The following is a 24,510-nucleotide window of genomic DNA, read 5'->3' on the forward strand; positions in this document are numbered from 1 at the left end:
AGTATTCCAGCTTATCAGTATTGCAAAATGAGTTCTGTGGGAAAGATTCACTGGCTAGTATGCTTCCATTGTGACATAAATCTGGTCTAACTGTAACAACATAGCATTAAAGTTTCAAAGAGTGCCAAAAATTAACACACACCATCAATGAGCTGACCTAGCAGGAGAAGAGCAAGCCTACAAAAATATGTATAATTATTGGCAGTATTTCACAAAAAGTCATCATAGATGTTTGACATTTGATAGGGTTTCTTGACCCATATAGTCTGATTTGACATTTGAAATAGTCTCACTAAACTCAAAAAACTGTTATAAAAATGTTGCTGTGTAGTGAAGTTGAGAAAATCTCATAGTATCACAATTCGATAATCAGGATGCAGTCTTTGTTTGAACATGGGTGATTACCTTAATGTTATTCATTTCACATCCCTGAAGCTTCTCCTGTTTGATGGGTCTATGGAATATGATGAATGAATGAATGAGTGAATACATTATGAAAGAGAATCTTTTGCATCATATGATATTTGCCCACAATCATTGAAAGAAAGAAGTACCCTATGCTTTATGAGAATTTTCTTGATAATTTTCTATGCAGTCATTATAAACATCAAACTTTCAGTCTTCTTACTAGAGCCCACTATGAAGAAAAACCTCAAAGGATGTAGAATGAATCAAAGTATATTTTTATAAAGAGTAGAGCTTGATGGTCTAGCAGTAAAGCATATGCCAGGAAACCAAAAGGTCACTGGATTGAATCCTGGTTAGTTTCAGTCTGTCTTTACCACACCTTCACCTCTCAGTGATGTGAAAATACCCCAAGAATGACACAATGTTCCAACTTCACATTAAACTATGGGTGCCTTTCCTGGTAGGATTTCTGGAGTAGGTTAGGGGCATGCAAGTTGCTGAAGAGGTGTCCAATTGAAAGACTTTTGCCAGGTAGCTGATAATCCCTCTTCAGGAATTCCCAGCCAGTCGAGCTCTCTCTCTCTCTCTCTCTCTCTCTCTCTCTCTCTCTCTCTCTCTCTCTCTCTCTATCTATCTATCTATCTATCTATCTATTTAAATAAAACAGAAAGAAACTTCCACATGGGAAAAATATATTAAAAACAAAGATTCCAAGACTTACCAAGCGGGAAAGCGCCGGCAGACAGGCACATGAACAAAACACACAAACACACACACAGAATTACGAGCTTTCGCAACTGGCAGTTGCTTCGTCAGGAAAGAGGGAAGGAGAGGGAAAAATGAAAGGATGTGGGTTTTAAGGTAGAGGGTAAGGAGTCATTCCAATCCCGGGAGCGGAAAGACTTCCCTTAGGGGAAAAAAAGGACAGGTGTACACTCGCGCACACACACACACACACACATATCCATCCGCACATACACAGACACAAGCAGACAGCTTGTGTCTGTGTATGTGCGGATGGATATGTGTGTGTGTGTGTGTGCGCGAGTGTACACCTGTCCTTTTTTTCCCCTAAGGGAAGTCTTTCCGCTCCCGGGATTGGAATGACTCCTTACCCTCTACCTTAAAACCCACATCCTTTCATTTTTCCCTCTCCTTCCCTCTTTCCTGACGAAGCAACTGCCAGTTGCGAAAGCTCGTAATTCTGTGTGTGTGTTTGTGTGTTTTGTTCATGTGCCTGTCTGCCGGCGCTTTCCCGCTTGGTAAGTCTTGGAATCTTTGTTTTTAATATATCTATCTATTTATACACTTAACTATTTTGTACTCTCTCTCTCTCTCTCTCTCTCTCTCTCTCTCTCTCTCTCTCTCTCTCTCTCTCTATTCACTTAACTATTTTGTAAAGAATAAAATGAGCTGTCTGAAACTAATTCTGTTGCTGATAGCCGGTTACTAAACTAATATGTCCTTTTGTGTGCTTACATGTGATAAATTGAACATATTTTAATTTGCCACTAGTTCTGCTTTCACAACTATACTAAACACCTGTTTTTTGTCCCTTACTATTAGGCTAATATTTACATCTATATATTGATAAATATCAGAGAATAACAATTACCCATTTGCTCTAACACTGATGCTGATTTAAAATTAATGTTTTTATGTCCATACTGTTAACAGAATCCCCAACCTTTGACTACAGATGATTTAATAATTTCTTAGAAGAGCAGTAGTAGGATACATTTTTAATTCTACATTAATTCTAGAGATGCTACCAATTTTATGTGATGATCACAGTGTTTCCCTAAGACTGCTGACTCTATTCCTAATCTATGTAAGATTCCCAAATTTTTACTGTATCTTTGTTAGCAGATTTGTACAGAAAACAACTTACTTTTTTACTGTCTGTGTGTAGTAACTCTGAGGTTAGCACAGGGATATTTTTGTGTTTTCAGATATCATTTTTGGCATATACATGGTGTATTCATTACATCATGATTAGTGTACATCATTCCATCATATCACTAATTCCGATACCACCTCACTTAGGGATTGTAAAGTTCCTTTCCCAGATTAATCATGATTATTGAAATGTTGTAGCTATAATGTCCAACACATTTGTAAATATTATAAAATTCTTTAATGTGTGTATCAGTTATACATTCCATAAAATAAATTGTCCACAGATGATCTCTCTTGAAATAATAATAATAATAATAATAATAATAATAATAATAATAATAATAATATTTGGAACTTTTTGACTTAACTTTTGGTAAGGAACTAATGTATTACAAATACTTTTATTGTGAATTCAGATGATAAATTCATCATCCTTGCAAGACACAGGTTTTTAAGAAAACAAATCAAAATGCTAATTTTGTAGATATTCTTATTTATTTTTCTTCATTGTTCTGTTTTGCAGTTTTCACAATGTTTGCAAAGCATTAAAATGTTGAAATCCAAGTACAGTGGGTGTACCTAAACAACTGAGCAACAGAATCCACAGAAACTGAATTGAACATAACAGAAAATGCCAAAGAAACTGGCACTGCTGCACTTTCTATTGAAATATATAAGTTGGGTTTTGACACATGGAGTTACTGGAACAAGAACTTCTAGAACTACCATAAATTTTCCAAAAAAAATGAATTACATTAAAAGTGAAGACATTTTGATACTACCATAGGAATCCAATGAATGTATAGTTTTCCTCTATAAACTAAATTCAAATTTATAATGAAATTTCAAGATGTACCGGATTTGCTTACATCATTATTTTCAATTATATTTCTGTAAACAGAATGTGTTGACTAAAACAGATTTGATAGTTAGACTCAGGAGATACTGTGTGTAATTAATTTTTGTTGAAAATCTTCTGAATAAAAATTTACCAGTTTAGAGATGTAAATGTTCCTTAATAAATGTCTTTATCAGAGTGTAAAAACAAATAATCAAGCATTATTGTATCAATAACTGCTATTATCTTTTTCAGTTTCAAAATGAAATAATAGTAATAATAATAATAACAATAATAATATGATAAATTTTTGTGGAATAAAACTTCCTTACATAAATTGTGAAAGAGTAACTAACAGGAATGCTTGTATTAAATACCATCAATTTTAACTGTAGTATTTACCATTTGGAGCCAAATATATCACAAAATGCTACTCTAAAACTGTATCAAGTAGTACAATTGTTGCTCAGCAATGAACACTTCACATACAAAATTTGGCCTGTCCCCTGATGCTTCACTGGATCCATCGTATCAAACAGACAGAGTGAGGTGGTGCGACATTAGCACACTGGCCTCAGATTTGGGAAGACGACGATTCAAATCCATATTCAACCATCCAGATATAGATTTCCCAGGCAAATGCTGGGATGGTTCCTTGGAAAGGGCATGGTCAATTTCCTCCCCTATCCTTGATACAATCAGAGCTTGTGCTCCATCTCTAATGACCTCACTTGATGGGACATTAAACCCTAATCTTCCTTCCTTCCTTTTTATCAGAGGGTTTATTGAAATTAGCACTTGAAAATGAAAGATAGGTATTATTGGAACTTACAATACATGAATATTTAAAAATTATTATTACATAATTTACTGGTGGATTCATCATATAGAGAATGAATCTGGCTGCTAAGAGTCAAAGACAGTGTTAAACATTCATAACTAGTTGCTGTTACATCAATGATGCCCATATAAACTTCTGTGTGTGCTAAACTGTTTTTTTCTGAATGGAGAGGTGAATAAAGTTAAATGATATGCTTGTAGACAATCACAGAACTATGAAATAATTCTTAAATGTTTATCTATAGCCTCCATTTTCATTTTTGAAATTGGCATGAATGATTAATTTCTGGTAACTAAAGTATTTAAACTCAATAAAATTTGACAAATTTGTTTGATCTAATCTACTTTTCCTTCCATAGACTGATGAAGAAAAGGCAGCCAACCTTCCAGTAATGATGCCTATGTTTGACAGAACTACTTGTTCTATACCCAAGTCACAGATAGGTTTCATGGATTTCATAATCAATGACATGTTTGAAGCATGGGAAGGTAAGTTCATTATAATGTAGTTTAAGAAGTTGCTAATATAGCTTAAAAAGAGTGTTCCCAAGAAGACTATGAATAGTAAATTTTAACAGTTATAATTTAAAAGATTCGCTAATATATTCAAGAAGCCTTTGGCCTTCTAAAGATCAGAGTTTTTTTCTGTAGGTTGAAAGTAAGTAAACCCCCAGATCTTTAAGGAACTGAATTCCGATGTGTAAAACAGCTTCAAATGTCTGATTACTTTAAAAGTGAGTTGATGTGTTAAATACTTGGCTTTAAGCATGTAACTGAGAAAAAGTTTAGGAAAGGTTTGAAGTTACACTTAATGGTTGTTGTAAGTCACAAAGTGCCCTCATTATGAAACACTGGATGAATATGGTTTGAGTAAGCAAAATCTAGTTTCTCATGCCTGTCAATGTTTATGACATCACATCTCCAGAACTCTGCATCATACAATGATATAATTTTGCAGGTACATTCAGTGTTATATGTGGATACTCTTTGCAAACTGTGTTGTGACTAGAATTAGTATTAAAAAAGTAATAAATTAAAATGTCATGCCAATGCTGAAGTTTGCCTGCATGAACAGTGAAAGTGTAATAAGAGATAAAATTCTTTCTTTCCAGAATTTTTTTGGGATGGGGAAGTGTGAGAAAGAAAAAGATTTGTAAAGGTTTGAAATTATGTGTTAAATTTGTTGGAAGTTTCTAAGTGCTCTCAGTCTCAAATAGTGGATGACAGTTCCTAAATAAAACATTTGTCTTATTGCGTTTAACATTTAATATAAGATTAGCCACTTAATGAGAAGATTGTGACAGCATTTTAAATTTTATGAGAACTACACATAAATTTAAAATTAAATTTTTGCTTTGGAAGCCATTAGATAAACAACCTAAAACAGGTATTGGGTTCTGTGGTATATGAATTTGAACAGTATGGAAAGGACAGTTTGCTACTCATCAGTGGAGGAATTTGTTGAGATATGTGAATTGATATCGACAGTTTTTTTTATTATTATTATTTCGTTGTGTGTAGTTATTCGGAGGCTATTGTACATTCTGGGGTATTTACTTGTTGTTATGTGCATACTGATTAATTAATAAAACATTGTTTCAGAAAGCTTCCATGATTATATTTAAAAAATGCTCAACAAAAGATTACGGGCCCAGATACAGGTGTGAAAATAAGGTGTGCAGAAATCAAGAGCTGGTTCAAAAGTTACGCGTGTGCTGATCATTCATATTTTGTCACCTGATTGTTCTTGCATTCAGTGCATTCAGACTGCTAATATTATCTTTCTCTCACTCAACCTAAAAATAATTGGTAAAGCCCCAGCTGGACTTCCATTGGTTGAAAAGTTGCTCTAAGCATGAAAACTAATCGACATGGAAATTTGCCATAGAGGCACATTTGGTCCATGATGAACTGTGGGATACTGTTGAAAACCCACCTCCAGATCCAATGAAATGGGATGGTCCTTTGAAGAAGAGAGACAGAAAGGCACATTCCTGGATTATACTTTTCATGTACAAAATGAATTATTCTTATATAAGGGACACGAATATGGCAGCAGAAGCCTTAATGGTCTTGGAAAAGGCATTTGAACACTCAGAACTCACACATAGAGTGGTCTTACTTAGATCATTAATCACAACCAACCAGATTTCAGACTACCTAACAGATCAAAACAAAAATTTCTGTTCCGACACTGACAATGTTGAGTGTTTATGGAAAAAGTTTAAGGCAATTGTAAAATGTGTTTTAGACAGGTACTTGTTGAGTAAAACTGTGAGGGACAGGAAAAACCCACCGTGGTTCAACAACAAAGTTAGGAAACTACTGCGAAAGCAAAGAGTGCTTCACTGCAAGTTTAAACGCAGCCAAAACCTCTCAGACAAACAGAAGCTAAATGATGTGAAAGTTAGCATAAGGAGGGCTATGCGTGAAGCATTCAGTGAATTCGAAAGTAAAATTCTATGTACCGAAATCCTAGGAAGTTCTGGTCTTACATTAAATCAGTAAGTGGCTTGAAACAGCATATCCAGACACTCCGGGATGATGATGGCATTGAAATAGAGGATGACACGCGTGAAGCTGAAATACTAAACACCTTTTTCCAAAGCTGTTTCACAGAGGAAGACTGCACTGCAGTTCCCTCTCTAAATCCTCACACAAATGAAAAAATGGCTGACATCAAAATAAGTGTCCAAGGAATAGAAAAGCAACTGAAATCACTCAACAGAGAAAGTCTATTGGACCTGACGGAATACCAATTCATTTCTACACAGAGTACGCGAAAGAATTTGCCCCTCTTCTAACAGCCATGTACCGCAAGTCTCTAGAGGAACGAAGGTTTCCAAATGATTGGAAAAGAGCACAGGTAGTCCCAGTCTTCAAGAAGGGTCGTCGAGCAGATGCGCATAACTATAGACCTATATCTCTGACATCGATCTGTTGTAGAATTTTAGAACATGTTTTTTGTTTGAGTATCATGTCGTTTTTGGAAACCCAGAATCTACTCTGTAGGAATCAACATGGATTCCGGAAACAGCAATCGTGTGAGACCCAACTCGCTTTATTTGTTCATGAGACCCAGAAAATATTAGATATAGGCTCCCAGGTAGATGCTATTTTCCTTGACTTCCAGAAGGCGTTCGATACAGTTCCACACTGTCGCCTGATAAACAAAGTAAGAGCCTACGGAATATCTGACCAGCTGTGTGGCTGGATTGAAGAGTTTTTAGCAACCAGAACACAGCATGTTGTTATCAATGGAGAGATACCTACAGACGTTAAAGTAACCTCTGGCATGCCACAGGAGAGTGTTATGGGACCATTGCTTTTCACAATATATATAAATGATCTAGTAGATAGTGTCGGAAGTTCCATGCGGCTTTTTTCGGATGATGCTGTAGTATACAGAGAAGTTGCAGCATTAGAAAATTGTAGCGAAATGCAGGAAGATCTGCAGCAGATAGGCACTTGGTGCAGGGAGTGGCAACTGACCCTTAACACAGACAAATGTAATGTATTGCAAATACATAGAAAGAAGGATCCTTTATTGTATGATTATATGATAGCGGAACAAACACTGGTAGCAGTTACTTCTGTAAAATATCTGGGAGTATGCGTGCAGAACGATTTGAAGTGGAATGATCATATAAAATTAATTGTTGGTAAGGTGGGTACCAGGTTGAGATTCATTCGGAGAGTCCTTAGAAAATGTAGCCCATCAACAAAGGAGGTGGCTTACAAAACAACCGTTCGACCTATACTTGAGTATTGCTCATCAGTGTGGGATCCGTACCAGACCGGGTTGACGGAGGAGATGGAGAAGATCCAAAGAAGAGTGGTGCGTTTCATCACAGGGTTATTTGGTAACCATGATAGCATTATGGAGATGTTTATCAACCTCAAGTGGCAGACTCTGTAAGAGAGGCGCTCTGCAACGCGGTGTAGCTTGCTCGCCAGGTTTCGAGAGGGTGCGTTTCTGGATGAGGTATCAAATATACTGCTTCCCCCTACTTATACCTCCCGTGGAGATCACGAATGTAAAATTAGAGAGATTCGAGCACGCACGGAGGCTTTCAGACAGTCATTCTTCCCGCAAACCATACTTGACTGGAACAGAAAAGGGAGGTAATGAAAGTGGCACGTAAAGTGCCCTCTGCCACACACCGTTGGGTGGCTTGCAGAGTATAAATGTAGATGTAGCTGTAGATGTAGATGAATGTAAATTGGTAGACACTACTGCGATCGTATAATAATGAGCCCTTTTAAGATAAATGAAATGATATTTTCAACATTTCGCAGCCTTGTCACATCTGTACAAATATTAATTTTAATTTAGAAACCAACAGCCTCAGTTGCAGAGTTTACCTAGATTTATATAGGTTTCAGTAGGGGTAACCCAATCATCAGAATAAATGCAATTACCATTTCTCCATAGTGGACATCGTCAAGCTAAAACTACAAGTGCATAAAAACTTACCTGAAACTGCCTTAGCCCCACTTCGCGACCATGATGCAGCAAGCACAAGTGCTGTACTGGAACTGATCGTAGCATCATGAGGCCCACCTAGGCAAACACAATACCTTGCACCTGCACATAAACTGTGTGATGGATACTTGTTGGGACAAGTTGCGAACCTAACTCCTGACTTTGAACTTACTAGTAAAGTGAAATAAAAGAAAGGTACAGCTGAGGAAAAGGGCATATATGTTATCCTGTGCAGAATGTACTTAGATCAACTGTCTTAACATTTATGAAGTATTCGTTGGTTATGATATGAGAAAGACATTACATGCTTACAACGTATGGCCTGCCACCGAAAAAGAACTTAGGAGTGGGAAGGATAATATAAAGCTAACACTGTGATTAAATAATTAATGGAAAATCTTATATAAAGATGTGAAACAAATACTAACAAAGAGATAGAGGGGCTGGCCAGTACTTACCTCAGCTCAGTACAGCCGGTAGGTACACCAAAAACAACCGAAAATTTAAGTTCCTAGCTTTCGGAATAAATGTTCCTTCATCAGGGAGGAGAGAGGGGAAAGAAAGAAAGGGAAGAAAGGAAAGTGGATTTAGTTACTCACAACCCAGGTTATGAAGCAACAGGGAAAGGAAAACAGGGAGGGTAGCAAGGATGGAGGCGTGGTTGTCAGAGGGAAGCCAAAGATATTCTACTGTAGGTACCGTGCCAGCTTCAAACCAAAGAGGATGCATACAGAAGTAAAGAGGTATATAGTATAAAGATATAGGATGAAAAGATGCATGAATGGCTAAAGAGGAAAGGGAAAGAGGAGAAGACTGAAGAGTAAATGGGAGTGAGGTTGGTTAACGTAGGTTTAGTCCAGTGGGATGGCGGGATGAAAGGATGTGTTGGAGTGCAAGTTCCCATCTCCGCAGTTCAGAGGGACTGGTGTTGGCTGGGAGAAGCCAAATGGCACATACGGTGTAGCAGGTTCCTAGGTCCCTAGAATTATGCTGGAGGGCATGCTCCGCTACTGGGTATTGGACATCTCCTAGGCGGACAGTTCGTCTGTGTCCGTTCATGCGCTCAGCCAGTTTAGTTGTTGTCATACCAATGTAAAAGGCTGTGCAGTGCAGGCATGTCAGCTGATAAATGACATGTGTGGTTTCACACGTGGCCCTGCCTTGAATTGTGTATGTTTTACTAGTAGCGAGGCTGGAGTAGGAGGATGTAGGGGGATGCATGGGGCAGGTTTTGCAGCGGGGTCGGTTACAGAGGTAGGAACCGCTGGGTAGAGAAGCTAGTCTGGGAATATTGTAGGGTTTAACAAGGATGTTATGGAGGTTAGGGGGGCGACAAAAGGCAACTCTGGGTGGGGTGGGGAGAATTTTGTCAATGGATGATCTCATTTCAGGGGTTGACTTGAGGAAGTCATATCCCTGGCGGAGTAATTTATTGATGTATTCGAGGCCAGGATAATATTGGGTGACAAGGGGGATGCTTCTGTGTGGTCTGAGGGTAGGAACGTTGTTGTTGGACAGGGAGGAATGTATTGATCTGTTTGTGGACAAGGTCCGTAGGATAGTTGCGAGAGAGGAAAGCACTGGTCAGGTTATTGGTGTAATTGTTGAGGGATTCGTCACTGGAGCAGATACGTTTGCCACGAATACCTAGGCTGTAGGGAAGGGAGCGTTTGATGTGTAATGGATGGCAGCTATCAAAGTGAAGGTACTGTTGTTTGTTTGTGGGTTTGATATGTACAGAGGTGTGGATGTGAGCTTCCACAAGATGAAGGTCAACATCCAGGAAGGTGGCTTGGGTTTTGGAGAAGGACCAGGTGAAATTCAGACTCAAAAAGGAGTTGAGGTTATGGAGGAAATTAAGGAGTGTTTCTCCCACCCAACACCAGGCCCTCTGAACTGCGGAGATGGGAACTTGCACTCCAACACATCCTTTCATCCCGCCATCCCCCTGGACTGAACCTACGTTAACCAACTCCCATTTACTCTCCAGTCTTCTCCTCTTTCCCTTTCCTCTTTAGCCATTCATGCATCTTTTCATCCTACATCTCTATACTATATACCTCTTTACTTCTGTATGCATCCTCTTTGGTTTGAAGCTGGCACAGTACCTACAGTAGAATATCTTTGGCTTCCCTCTGACAACCATGCCTCCATCCTCGCTACCCTCCCTGTTTTCCTTTTCCTGTTGCTTCATAACCTGGGTTGTGAGTAACTAAATCCACTTGATCCTCTTCCCTTTCTTTCTTTCCCCTGTCTCCTCCCTGATGAAGGAACATTTATTCCGAAAGCTAGGAACTTAAATTTTCGGTTGTTTTTGGTGTATCTACCAGCTGTACTGAGCTGAGGTAAGTACTGGCCAGCCCCTCTATCTCTTTGTTAACATTGTCATTATTATTACTAGGTCTTTTTTTTTTTTAGATGTAAGTGTTAAGCTGGTTACGATGCATGAACACCCTAATGACTTAGCACACAAATGGTCATGAATGAACTTATGAGCAAGTTTAATCTGTAGCAACTGGCTATACAGGCCATATAAAAGTGATGGTCATTATTCAAGATTAGTATATTTGACCTGAAATGATCTAGAAAGAGTCAAAATAAACTAATGCACATGACTGATTGAGCTTCATGGTGAAGTTATGGTTATGAGTTACAGAAAACACTAAAGTAGGGGATAATGTGGCAGCACTGGGGTACCCAATTTGTCTTCGTGGAGGTGATCCACACACATACTGTGAGAGCTGTGTGTGGAACACTACCATCATAATTCGGACCTGGTGACCACTGCCATTGAACATAGGGAATAACAGTGGAATTATATTTAAAACTAAAGTGTGACTTGGTGAACATTGCTCTGGTCAACACACTTAAAACTATTGACCAACAGAGTTCAATTACGCTCAGAGCTAAAATGTGACATGGAGAACATCACTCTAGTCAACACACTTAAAATAATTGACCAACAAAGGTCAATATGTGCTTAAAGAACTAGTTTAAACTATGGGAGGATGATAGGAAATGGTTAAATTATGATGTGATTTGGTGAACAATGCTCCAAAGGACACCTTTAAATGTCATTGAGTAAGATCAATTCATACTGATCCGGCTAGTCTGAACCAAAACTTCGTATCCAGTATATTGTGGGAAGGTGACGCTACCCTCCCCTGTTAGTTATATGGATATGACTGCCATTAGTTATGTTAATAAAAAGTTGTCTATGACCAGGTGATGGCATCACTGCTGTCATATACAGATAATATTGACCACAATCAGTCATATTAAAGGATTATGTGGTAGCAGCTATAATCTATAATGGGATATGACTTAGTGATCATCATTTCAGTTACTACACGTACATGCTATTGACCGATGAAGTTATTATCCACTAATTAAATCAAGTGTGGAAAGTGTAAGAATGGCATCTATTGTTTGAATACAAGTAAAATGAAGCAGTGCTACTATACAAAAGATAGTGGATTCTTATGGTTTTGCAGGCTAGAAGATAAAAATCACAAATGCATGCCAAAGTTGTCAAAGGTTTCAACAGAACTAAATGAAGATATTGTGATTCAGGATCCCTGTGAACTTTTCATCATGGGAGAAAACAGTCATGTCTTCCATTTAAACCTAGCAAAACGTATTCTTAACAAGTCTTAGACTTAGTACATTTTGACTTGTGTGGACAAGTGGAGACAGTGTCTATTGGTGGAAATCCTATTTTCTCATATTTACTGATGAGTTTTCAAGATGCAAGTGTATTTATTTCTTGAAGAAAAAATTTGAGGTAACACATATTTAAAAACTTCAAATCTGTGGCGGAAAAGAAGATAGGCAGAAATATCAGGAAGTTGCAGTCTGAAAATGGAAAGGAGAACATCAATGATGAACTAAAGGAATTTCTGACTTCTGAAGGTATCATCCAGAAGCTTACAGTATGTTACAGTCCACATCAAAATGGTGTTGTTAAGAGAACTAATAGAATGTTGGTTGAAAAGGCTCATACCATTATGTTTGATGTGAAACTCCCAAAGAAGTTTTGGGCTCAAGCTGTGTCTATGGCTGAATACCTATCAATTCATTCACCATCCACCACACTATCCACCACACTTGGTGAAAAGATTCCATATGAACACAGGCATAGAAGAAAGCCTTGTTTGTCACATATGATAATTTTTGGCTGGTTCACATTCCAAAATCCCATCACAAGAAATGGGATAAGAAGTCTCAGAGTTGACATTTGTAGGCTACTGTCAGGCAGCCAAAGGGGGGATTGGGCAGATAATTATCAGCAGATGATGGTAATTTTTCAAGTTCAAAGTCAGGTGAACCTAAGACCACAAATGCATTATGACTGGAACAAAAAGCAGTTCTTCAGTACATCAGTATTTCAAAAACTGAGTTAGTTAGTTAGTTTAGTTAGTTATATTACTTGTTCCATGGATCATGAACACGATTCTTTCGTAATGATGTGGAACGTGTCAAAGTACACAAGATTCATTTATTCCAAATAATCATTGTTAGTCTTATATACGGTACAATTGTTAATGCTTACTGTATTTCTTTGGCCTATGTCTAAAAATTCATCTATGGAGTAGAAGGAGTTGTCATTCAGGAATTCCCTTAACTTACTTTTGAATGCCGATTGGTTTTCTGTCAGACTTTTGATATTAATAAAATAGAAAGAAACTTCCACATGGGAAAAATATATTAAAAACAAAGATTCCAAGACTTACCAAGCGGGAAAGCGCCGGCAGACAGGCACATGAACAAAACACACAAACACACACACAGAATTACGAGCTTTCGCAACTGGCAGTTGCTTCGTCAGGAAAGAGGGAAGGAGAGGGAAAAATGAAAGGATGTGGGTTTTAAGGGAGAGGGTAAGGAGTCATTCCAATCCCGGGAGCGGAAAGACTTCCCTTAGGGGAAAAAAAAGGACAGGTGTACACTCGCACACACACACACACACACACACATATCCATCCGCACATACACAGACACAAGCAGACATATTTAAAGGCAAAGAGTAAGGGCAGAGATGTCAGTCGAGGCGGAAGTACAGAGGCAAAGAAGTTGTTGAAAGACAGATGAGGTATGAGCAGCGGCAACTTGAAATTACTGGAGGTTGAGACCTGGCGGATATCGAGAAGAGAGGATATACTGAAGGGCGAGTTCCCATCTCCGGAGTTCGGATAGGTTGGTGTTGGTGGGAAGTATCCAGATAACTCGGACGGTGTAACACTGTGCCAAGATGTGCTGGCCGTGCATCAAGGCATGTTTAGCCACAGGGTGATCCTCATTACCAACAAACACTGTCTGCCTGTGTCCATTCATGCGAATGGACAGTTCGTTGCTGGTCATTCCCACATAGAAAGCGTCACAGTGCAGGCAGGTCAGTTGGTAAATCACGTGGGTGCTTTCACATGTGGCTCTCCCTTTGATCGTGTACACTTTCCGGGTTACAGGACTGGAGTAGGTGGTGGTGGGAGGGTGCATAGGACAGGTTTTACACCGGGGGCGGTTGCAAGGGTAGGAGCCAGAGGGTAGGGAAGGTGGTTTGGGGATTTCATAGGGATGAACCAAGAGGTTACGGAGGTTAGGTGGACGGCGGAAAGACACTCTTGGTGGAGTGGGGAGGATTTCATGAAGGATGGATCTCATTTCGGGGCAGGATTTTAGGAAGTCGTATCCCTGCTGGAGAGCCACATTCAAGGTCTGATCCAGTCCCGGGAAGTATTCTGTCACAAGTGGGGCACTTTTGGGGTTCTTCTGTGAGAGGTTCTGGGTTTGAGGGGATGAGGAAGTGGCTCTGGTTATCTGCTTGTGCACCAGGTTGGGAGGGTAGTTGCGGGATGCGAAAGCTGTTTTCAGGTTGTTGGTGTAATGGTCGAGGGATTCAGGACTGGAGCAGATTCGTTTGCCACGAAGGCCTAGGCTGTAGGGAAGGGACCGTTTGATATGGAATGGGTGGCAGCTGTCATAATGGAGGTACTGTTGCTTGTTGGTGGGTTTGATGTGGACGGATGTGTGCAGCTGGCCATTGGACAGATGGAGGTCAACGTCTAGGAAAGTGGCATGGGATTTGGAGTAGGACCAGGTGAATCTGATGGAACCAAAGGAGTTGAGGTTGGAGAGGAAATTCTGGAGTTGTTCTTCACTGTGAGTCCAGATCATGAAGATGTCATCAATAAATCTGTACCAAACTTTGGGTTGGCAGGCTTGGGTAACCAAGAAGGCTTCCTCTAAGCGACCCATAAATAGGTTGGCATACGAGGGGGCCATCCTGGTACCCATGGCTGTTCCCTTTAATTGTTGGTATGTCTGGCCTTCGAAAGTGAAGAAGTTGTGGGTCAGGATGAAGCTGGCTAAGGTGACGAGGAAAGAGGTTTTAGGTAGGGTGGCAGGTGATCGGCGTGAAAGGAAGTGCTCCATTGCAGCGAGGCCCTGGACGTGCGGGATATTCGTGTATAGGGAAGTGGCATCAATGGTTACAAGGATGGTTTCCGGGTGTAACAGACTGGGTACAGATTCCAGGCGTTCGAGAAAGTGGTTGGTGTCTTTGATGAAGGATGGGAGACTGCATGTAATGGGTTGAGGTGTTGATCTACGTAGGCAGAGATACGTTCTGTGTGGGCTTGGTAACCAGCTACAATGGGGCGGCCAGGATGTTTGGGTTTGTGAATTTTAGGAAGTAGGTAGAAGGTAGGAGTGCGGGGTGTCGGTGGGGTGAGGAGTTTGATGGAGTCAGGTGAAAGGTTTTGTAGGGGGCCTAAGGTTCTGAGGATTCCTTGAAGCTCCGCCTGGACATCAGGAATGGGATTACCTCGGCAAACTTTGTATGTAGAGTTGTCTGAAAGCTGACGCAGTCCCTCAGCCACATACTCCCGACGATCAAGTACCGCGGTCGTGGAACCCTTGTCAGCCGGAAGAATGATGATGGATCGGTCAGCTTTCAGATCACAGATAGCCTGGGATTCGGCTGTGGTGATGTTGGGAGTAGGATTAAGGTTTTTCAAGAAAGATTGAGAGGCAAGGCTGGAAGTGAGAAATTCCTGGAAGGTTTGGAGAGGGTGATTTTGAGGAAGAGGAGGTGGGTCCTGCTGTGATGGAGGACGGAACTGTTGCAGGCAGGGTTCAATTTGGATAGTGTCTTGGGTAGTTGGAACATTAGGAGTGGGATCAGGATTGTTTTTCTTCGTGGCAAAGTGATATTTCCAGCAGAGACTACGAGTGTAGGACAGTAAATCCTTGACAAGGGCAGTTTGATATTGTTTGATATTGTTTGTTTTTGATATTGTTTGGCAATTGGCCAAAAATCTTTGTGGCAGTATAATTCACCCCCTTTTGTGCCAATGTCAAATTCAATGAACGGTAGTGAAGGTCACCCTGTCTCCTAGTATTGTAGCTGTGGACTGTGCTATTAATTCTGAAGTGATCTGGGTTACTAACAAGAAATTTCATTAGGCTGTATATATATTGTGAAGCTACTGGCAATATCCCTAATTCTTTAAATAATTTTCTACAATATGATCTTGGATGGGCCCCAGACATTATTCTGATAACACGTTTTTGTGCAATAAATACCTTCTTTCTTAGTGATGAATTGCCCCAAAAGATGATTCCGTAAGAAAGCAACGAATGAAAATATGCATGGTAAGCTAACTTACTGATGTGCCTGTCTCCAAAATTTGCAATGACACTAATAGCATAGGTAGCTGAGCTCAATCATTTCAGTAGATTGTCAATTTGTGTCTTCCAGTTTAAATTCTGATCAATACAGACACCCAGAAATTTTGAACAATCTGCTTTAGCTAAAGATATTCCCCCACACTCTATATTTATTTCCGGTGTTATGCCTTTCCCTGTACTGACCTGTATGTACAATGTTTTTTCAAAGTTCAATGAAAGTCCATTTGCGGAAAACCATCTAATAACTCTTTGAAAAACATTATTTGCATTGTCCTCAGCTGATTCTTGCTTTTTAGGCTTGATTACAATACTTGTGTCATCTGCAAAGAGAACCAAGTTTGCATCTCCATGAATATAATTGGGCAAGTCATTAACATATATTAAAAACAATAAAGGCCCCAAGACAGAACCCTGTGATACCCCATTCTTGATACATCCCCAGTCTGAATAATCTGATGCCCTTTGTGTACTATGTGGGTTTACTGTTTCAACCTTCTGCATTCTACCAGTTAAATATGAAGTGAACCATCTGTGTACTGAACCATTCATTCCATAGTACTTCAGCTTATCTAAGAGGATTTCATGATCCACACAGTCCAAAGCCTTAGAGAGATCACAGAAAATCCCAATTGGTGATGTTCTACTATCCAGAGCATTTAAAATTTGATCAGTGAAAGTGTGTATAGCACTATCTGTTGAAACACCTTTCTGAAAACCGAACTGACATTTTGTTAAAACGTTATTCCCACTAATGTGTAAAGTTACTCTTGAGTACATTACTTTTTCAAACACTTTTGAGAAGGGTGTCAGAAGTGAAATAGGACGATAATTGTTGACGTCTGTCTTGTCCATACCTGATAAATCGAGTTCTTAGCCACATATGTAATAGCTCATTGAATCAGGGAATATTTCCTGACAGATTGAAATATGCCATAGTTAAACCCTTGTATAAAAAAGCACCTTTTTTATACAAGGGTTTAACTATGGCATATTTCAATCTGTCAGGAAATGTTCCCTGATTCAATGAGCTATTACATATGTGGCTAAGAACTCGATTTATCAGGTGTGGACAAGATTTTAGTATTCTATTGGAGATACCATCAGTTCCATGTGAGTTTTTATTCTTAAGTGAATTTATTATTTTCTTAATTTCAGACGGTGAGGTGGGTAGGATTTCAATTTCATTTGTTTACACAGGAATGCCTCTTTCATATAGAGTTCTGCCCTATCTGGTGAGCAGCTGGTGCCTATATTTTCCACTACATTTATAAAATGATTATTAAAAATATTTTCAACCTGTGATTTTTCATTTATAAGCTTTTCATTGTGCTTAACAGTAATACTGTTGTCCTGTGACCTTGGTTGCCCTGTTTCCCTTTTAACTATATTCCATATTGTTTTAACTTTGTCATCAGAGGTGCTAATCTCAGACTTGATACACATACTTCTGGATTTTTTTATAACTTTCCTTAATATATTACAATATTTCTTATAATGGTTGAGCTTTTCTTCATCTCGACTTATTCTAGTGTCTTGGTATAGTTCCCATTTCCAGCTACAAGAAATTTTAATCCCTTTAGTCAGCCATGGTTTTTTATCAAGTTTATTTGAATTATGATTCACTAATTTCTTAGGAAAACTGTTTTCAAATATACCCACAAGTTTATCATTGAATAAGTTAAATTTAACATTTGCATCAGGTTCCCGATAAACATCCTCCCAGTCTACCCTTTTCAAGCTTTCCTTAAATTGTTGAATTGTTATATGGTTAATTGGGCGTATTATTTTGTTTGTTTTTTTCACATTACTGTATGGAGAAAAGTCACGAACTGAAAGTAGCTGTGCATCGTTATCAGAAAGCCCGTTCTTAATAGGATAGGTGCTTACTTCTTTTAATTATCTTGGTCTATGAAAATGTTATCTATCAGGGTGCTACTGTCTTGTACAATACGAGTAGGAAATCAATGACTGATGTCAGATTGTAAGAGCAAAGTAATAGTTCAAGGTCATTCTTCTTGCTTGAGTGTTTAAGAAAATCTACGTTAAAATCTCCACAAATGATAATGTGTTTTCCCTTTTCTGACAGATAACGCAGCAAGAGAACTAGGTTTTTAAGAAACATTTGAAAATTTCCAAGTGGGGACCTATACACAGTCACAATTATGAATTTACCACTGAGCAATTTAAGCTCACAAGCGCATACTTCAATATGCTGTTCTACACAGAATTTTGCGGTTTCTATGTTTTTAAAACTATGTTCCCCCTTAACATAAATGGCAGCTCCTCCTTTCTCCATATTGTCTCTACAAAAATAAGTTGCTAGTTTATACCCATTAATATTTACATTTTCCATTTGTGTAGTTATATGATGTTCAGACAGGCACAGTACATCAACTTCTGTTGTATTTTTAATATTCTCAAAACAAATTATTAGTTGGTCTATTTTGTTCCTTAATCCCCTGATATTTTGGTGAAATATATTAACACAACTGTTTCCTCTACCTTTATTCGAACCATTTATTTTTTTACCTTTAAGAGCTGCCTGTCTGGACATCTTGTTCAACCTAAAAAAGGTGCTCCTATGCCCTTTAGGGGCACAGGGGTTTTGCCTTGAGTGCTAGTGGCCCCCTTTAGACGACCTACAATTAAATCAGCTAATCTATCCTTCCCTAGACTATTTAGGTGCAGACCATGTTGAGTGTATCCCCATCTCACAATGCTACCAACAGGCACTGTATAAATGTGTGTTTTTGCACCGTCCAGCAGCTGCTCGCTCAACTCTCTGTTAACTCGCCACACAGAAGGGTTAACCGAGGGCTGATCGTAACGCTGCAATACCTCAACAAAACCCACATTCGTACATCCTGTTGCAGCTCCTATTTTATCCAGGTCACTCTTAATATCATAATTCCTATCCTTAACCAGGCTGTTTCCTGCCCCACCTATTACTATCACCTCATCATTCTTGTCAAAGAAAGGAGAAGTTAAATCAGAGGACAGTGATAATGAACCCTTTTATGGCTTTGACAGTGATACAATATAAATTGAAGCTCAAGATGAGGGTCATGAGAATCAAAACATAGTTCAAGAGGTTACACCTTGAAGATCAAATACATAAACAAAACCCAAGGCATGGCCTGATCATGTTGCTTACTGTTTGAAAGAAGGACTTCCAAGTGAAGACTTTTATGTCAAAGAAGCCTGGGAAGGGACAAATAATGAAGAATGGAAAAAGGTAATGAAGAAAGAATTCTCACCTTTAGTTCCTAATAACACATAAAAGGAGTAGAGCTACTCAGGGGGCAAAAGCCACTCAAGACTTAAGTGGGTATTAAAAATAAAGCGTGGGACTAGCAGTACACCATGGTAAAAGGATGCAGTGAAATTCAAGGTGTTAATTATCAGGAAACCTTCACACCAGTGGTCAAGCATGCATCTGTTAGATATGTCTTGTCTATGGCAGTTCAAGAGAACCTGGAGGTTGACCATGTTGACATCGCTACAGCTTATCTCTATGGAGAATTAAATGAAGAAATTTACGTCATTCCACCAGAAAATGTTGCAACTCCTGGAAAAGTATGGAGGCTCAAGAAAGCTGCTTATGGACTCAAACTGGGTGGTAGGAATTGGAATTAAAAAATCAATTACATGTTAAGAAAACTGAAATTGAACAGATCAGACACTGATCCATGTATCCATTTTCATAGAGATGGCACCAAACTAGTCATCATAGCTCTATATGTTGATCATAATGCTATTATTCTCAAGTGACAGAAGAATTTTGCATCAATTCCAAAGTTATTTGGAGTTTTTTTTTCTTATAAAGGATTTTGGGACAGATAAGTTAATGCCTAGGCATGCAAATTACGTGGGATCATGATAAAGGAAAAATTTGGATCTCCCAGTAACCCTATGCAAAAAAATTCTGGAGAAATAAGGTACTGTATCAAGAAGCATTAGAATGTTTTGTATACCTATCCCTAATCTCCAGACCTGATATGTGTTTCACTATAAAGCTCATTAGCAGATATAAACATTGTTTTCAAAAGATTCACTGGTAAGATTGTTTACATGTTTAAAAGGAACTATGGACTAGAATTTTCTTGAATGACAGACACTCTTTAACTGGTTCTTGCATAAAATTGCAAAACTCTTTAATTTTTTGGTCTAGTAGAAAACAAAAAACTATTGCACTTTCTACTTGTAGAGCTGAATATATGGTCTTGGCATCAACTGTTCAAGATTTTACTGTGGTTAAGACAACTTATGTTTGAGGTAGATCCGAGAAGTGTCATTAAGGCATTTACAGTATGTTGTGGTAATAAAGGAGCCATTCTGCTAGTGAAGAATCTAGTGACAAACTCTGAATCAAAGCATATAGATATAAAGTATCATTTTATAAGATGGAATGTTGAGTCAGATGTTATTAATGTTGAACATCTGCCTTCTGAAAAGCTGCTGGTTTCACAAAACCACTTAGCAATGCCAGACATGAAACATGTGTAAGAACTGTGGCCTTGTGAAATATGTGAAGGAGTGATTGTACATTTAGACTTTATACTGTGCATCAGTGTCAGTTTAAGAGGATATGTTGAGATATGTAAATTGATATTGACAGTTTTTTTTTTGTTTTTTTTTTTTTTTGTTTACTTCATTGTGTTGTAGTTACTCGGTGGTTATTATGCATTCTGGGGTATGTAGTTTTTGTTAAGCACATATTGATTACTTAATAAAACATTGTTTCATAAATCTTTCAAATTTATGTTAAAAATGCTCAACAGCATTGATTCGTAGGCAGGCACAACAAAAAGAGAATGCTAGAAATATCATTGCTTTCAGACAATGGTGAAATATTTCTAGCATTCTTTTAATTGTGCCAGTTTGTGATTCAATGCCTCCTCTAAATGGTAAGTAACAAAATATTTTTTCCATATTGTTGTTGTTCCATCCTGGACTTTCCATTGTTTGATTTTGCTTAATGGCTTCCCTTCCATCTCACAACCCATTGCTGTTACCTTTTGTTGCTATTCTCTGTCGCATTACATTACTCAGTGTCCATTCTTTTCTTTCCTTACTTTCCTGTATTTTATGGTCAGCTCCTGATCTGCACATGTCCTGCACTCTGAGCGACCCTCTATCAACAGTCTTGTCTGCACGCAACACAGCTATCAGAATAAAATTTTCACTCTGTAGTGAAGTGTGCACTGATATGAAAGTTCCTGGCAGATTAGCAGATTAAAACTGTGTGCTGGACCAAGACTCAAACTTGGGACCTTTGCCTTTTGCAGGCAAGTGCTCTGCCAACTGAGCTACCCAAGCACAGCTCATGACTCATCCTCACAGCTCAGTTTGTAGAGCACTAGCCCACGTAAGGCAAAAGTCCCGAGTTTAAATCTCAGTCCAGCACACAATTTTAATCTGCCAGGGAGTTTTACATCAGTGCTCACTCCATTGCAGAGTGAAAATTTCATTCTGGAAACATCCCTCAAGTTGTGGCTAAGCCATGTCCCTGCAGTATCCTTTCTTCCAGGAGTGTTAGTTCTGCAAGGTTCACAGGAGAGCTTCTGTGAATTTTGGAAGGTAGGAGACAAGGTACTGGTGGAACTGAAGCTGTGAGGATGGGTTATGAGCTGTACTTGGGTAGCTCAAGTGGTAGAGCACTTGCCCATGAAAGGCAAAGGTCCCAAGTTTGAGTCTCTGTCCCGCACACAGTTTATCTGTCAGGAAGTTTCAATACACAGCTATGTACCTTTGAAGAGTGTAGGTGCAATGTTTTGTGTTCCATGTTCCTGTATCTTCTAATTGATCACACTACAACCCAACACCCTCCAATATTTTCCTGTATCTTTCAGGTACCAAACATACGTCATTGCATCCGATACCTAACAGCCTTCCTCCTGCCTCCTTTCCCTTATTCAAGCATGCACCATACTGACCTCACACAATCCAGTTACACCTGCGACCTTCTCTCTTCATACATATTGACCCACTTATCTGCACCCCACTTTGTTATCATCTTTGCATTTACTTTTTCACTTTGATATCATTCCATTTTCACATTTATTTTAGTTCATTTTTGTTTTTTACTATTGGTCCTACTTACTCAGCTTTCATATTTTTTCACTATACTTCATGACTTTCATCTTTTTGCCATTTTTTATGTATCATAACATAATTTTATGTAGTTTAATGCATCATTTATCCTCCACTATGGATCTATCTCCACCCATCTGCACCAACATAGAAATGTTTCCCTATCCCTAGCCAAAACCTAGTCCCACATACAGTTCCTATGCTGTTGCCTAACTCAGGGAATCCCCCAGTGGCATGGCTATCAAATTACTCATCTCTATCTGCAGTCCTTCCTTCCACAATGGCCTTTATTTGTTCATATTCCATCATTCCATAGCCCTCACCAATCTAGTTCTGCAAAGCCATACAAATCAGGCCCAAACCTCCTTACACTATCTCCTCTCCATCCATAAAATTCTCCTACTCCGCAACACCAAATCCCTACATCCCATCTCCCAGACTGAAGCCCTTGCCCTCCATGGTCTATAGAAGCATCCAAAATACCACCTCAAAAAATTGTCCAGTAGTAAAGTAGAGTAAAATCGCACAGCATAAATACCTGGGAAACCCCAAAGGGCAGTTTCTGCCATCTACTTGGAAATGTTCTTCCTGTCCTCTGCATCCACAAGCACCTTTACTTCACAGAGTATGGGAGCTGTGTATGGAAGTGTATCTGTTAAGTGTAGTGTAGACTAGTTTACAGTAGTGTTGTGTTCATGTTGGAGATGCTGCGAGAAGAGCAATGTGAAACCCAGTGCTGGAACATAGCCTACTCCTCTCTAAGAGCACCAAGGGGTCCACCAAGATTAATATCCCTATTCAGCAGACTGAGCACCATTAAAGGTTTTGCATGCTCTCACTTCACAAGAGGTTTGGAATTTAATCCAGGACAATGACACAAAGACTGGTGATCTAGAACTGTATGCCACCACCCTTCCAGTCCCTTCTGCCATAGAGGCAAAGGGAAAATTGTCAGCTGTACAGACAGTCACCTATCCAAGTACTGTCTAAGCCCAATGGTCCTTATCTTTGATGATAAGCAGGAACTGGTGTATCCACTTCCAGCTGTCCAATCTGTTCACATCATTCTTCCAACTAGGAATACCACTATCCACCACCACTATAAGAGCCTTCATAAAACCTCCCCTGCCTCACCAAACCATGCTCTGCAGGTCTATCACAGTTCCTGCACCCTCATAAACTCCTTCCCACCACCATGCAGAACTCAGAGCCTATACAGATCCAGTACATAGTCATGAACCTGTCCTTCAGAAGCCTTATTATTCAAAGGCTTTACATTTTGCCCAACTCCCAAATCATGCTGGTCTCATTAAAGACCTTCTCTCCGTCTCCCAGTCCCAGTGGAGACACTTTTTTGCCACTAAACGTACCAATAAAAACCCAGTATTGAGCTCTGCCTGCCTCAGTTTACTCCTCCATCCAACTGCGATCCACATCCACTGTCCCCATACCTCTCTCTGTTAACTTCCCGGAATTTCCTAATTTTAAACCTTACCTCACCATCATTCCCTTAATCCCTTAACATGGAAACCAACACCACATCCACAGAAAGAACCACAATCCATGACCTAAGAACTGATCCCAGCCTGCTAACAATGGTTACACCACTGTTGTTAAGAACTGCAGGCATTACCTGGGAGAGGACTCTATCAGATGTCAGCTGTCACCTTCAAGCCTTGCCACAGTCACTCCATTCCAGAAACTTATTTTATTTATTTATTTATTTATTGTCATCCCAATGATAACATTTGTGATATAGGATTTGTCAGGATAGATTTCAACAACTATATAATATCTTTACAAAAATTTTTTCTATGTTGAATTCATATGAATCTATCTTATGTTTAATACAATATACAACTAATAAGTGATTTATAACATAATTTCTTGTGTGCTTGACAGACCTATTTCTTGATGTTGTGATTTCATTTGTCACATTTATGATATCATATATTCTTATACAGTTGAGCAGAGCTATTCACTTATACTGTAGTGACATTTGTTAAGCATGTGGTTCTTAATCTTCTTATGTGCTTGACAGACATATTCATTGATGTAAATTTCTTTGTCACATTAATTTTAAACATATGTTCTTACACAGTTGCACAGAGATATTCACTTATGCTGTAATAACATTTGTCAAGTGTGTGGTTCTTTATAGTCTAATACAGTTGACCATAGAAATTCACTTACACTGTAATAACAATTGTCAAGCATGTGATTCTTTGTAACAGTTTTAAATTTATCCTCATTTTCC

At 38.9% G+C, this 24,510-nt stretch overlaps 1 protein-coding gene across 6 annotated transcripts in view; it reads left to right on the forward strand.

Moving 5' to 3' along the window:
• Positions 1 to 24,510, forward strand: part of LOC126272075 (high affinity cAMP-specific and IBMX-insensitive 3',5'-cyclic phosphodiesterase 8) — a 1,931,196-nt gene that overhangs the window by 1,892,541 nt on the left and 14,145 nt on the right. For all 6 annotated transcript variants that reach the window (XM_049974623.1, XM_049974624.1, XM_049974622.1 and 3 more), the window contains one exon: positions 4,345 to 4,474. In XM_049974623.1, coding sequence (XP_049830580.1) covers positions 4,345 to 4,474 — 130 coding nt within the window. The remainder of the gene's footprint in view (positions 1 to 4,344; positions 4,475 to 24,510) is intronic.

Source organism: Schistocerca gregaria, chromosome 5 (assembly GCF_023897955.1).
Source record: "Schistocerca gregaria isolate iqSchGreg1 chromosome 5, iqSchGreg1.2, whole genome shotgun sequence".
In the NCBI taxonomy this organism is placed as follows: domain Eukaryota; kingdom Metazoa; phylum Arthropoda; class Insecta; order Orthoptera; family Acrididae; genus Schistocerca; species Schistocerca gregaria.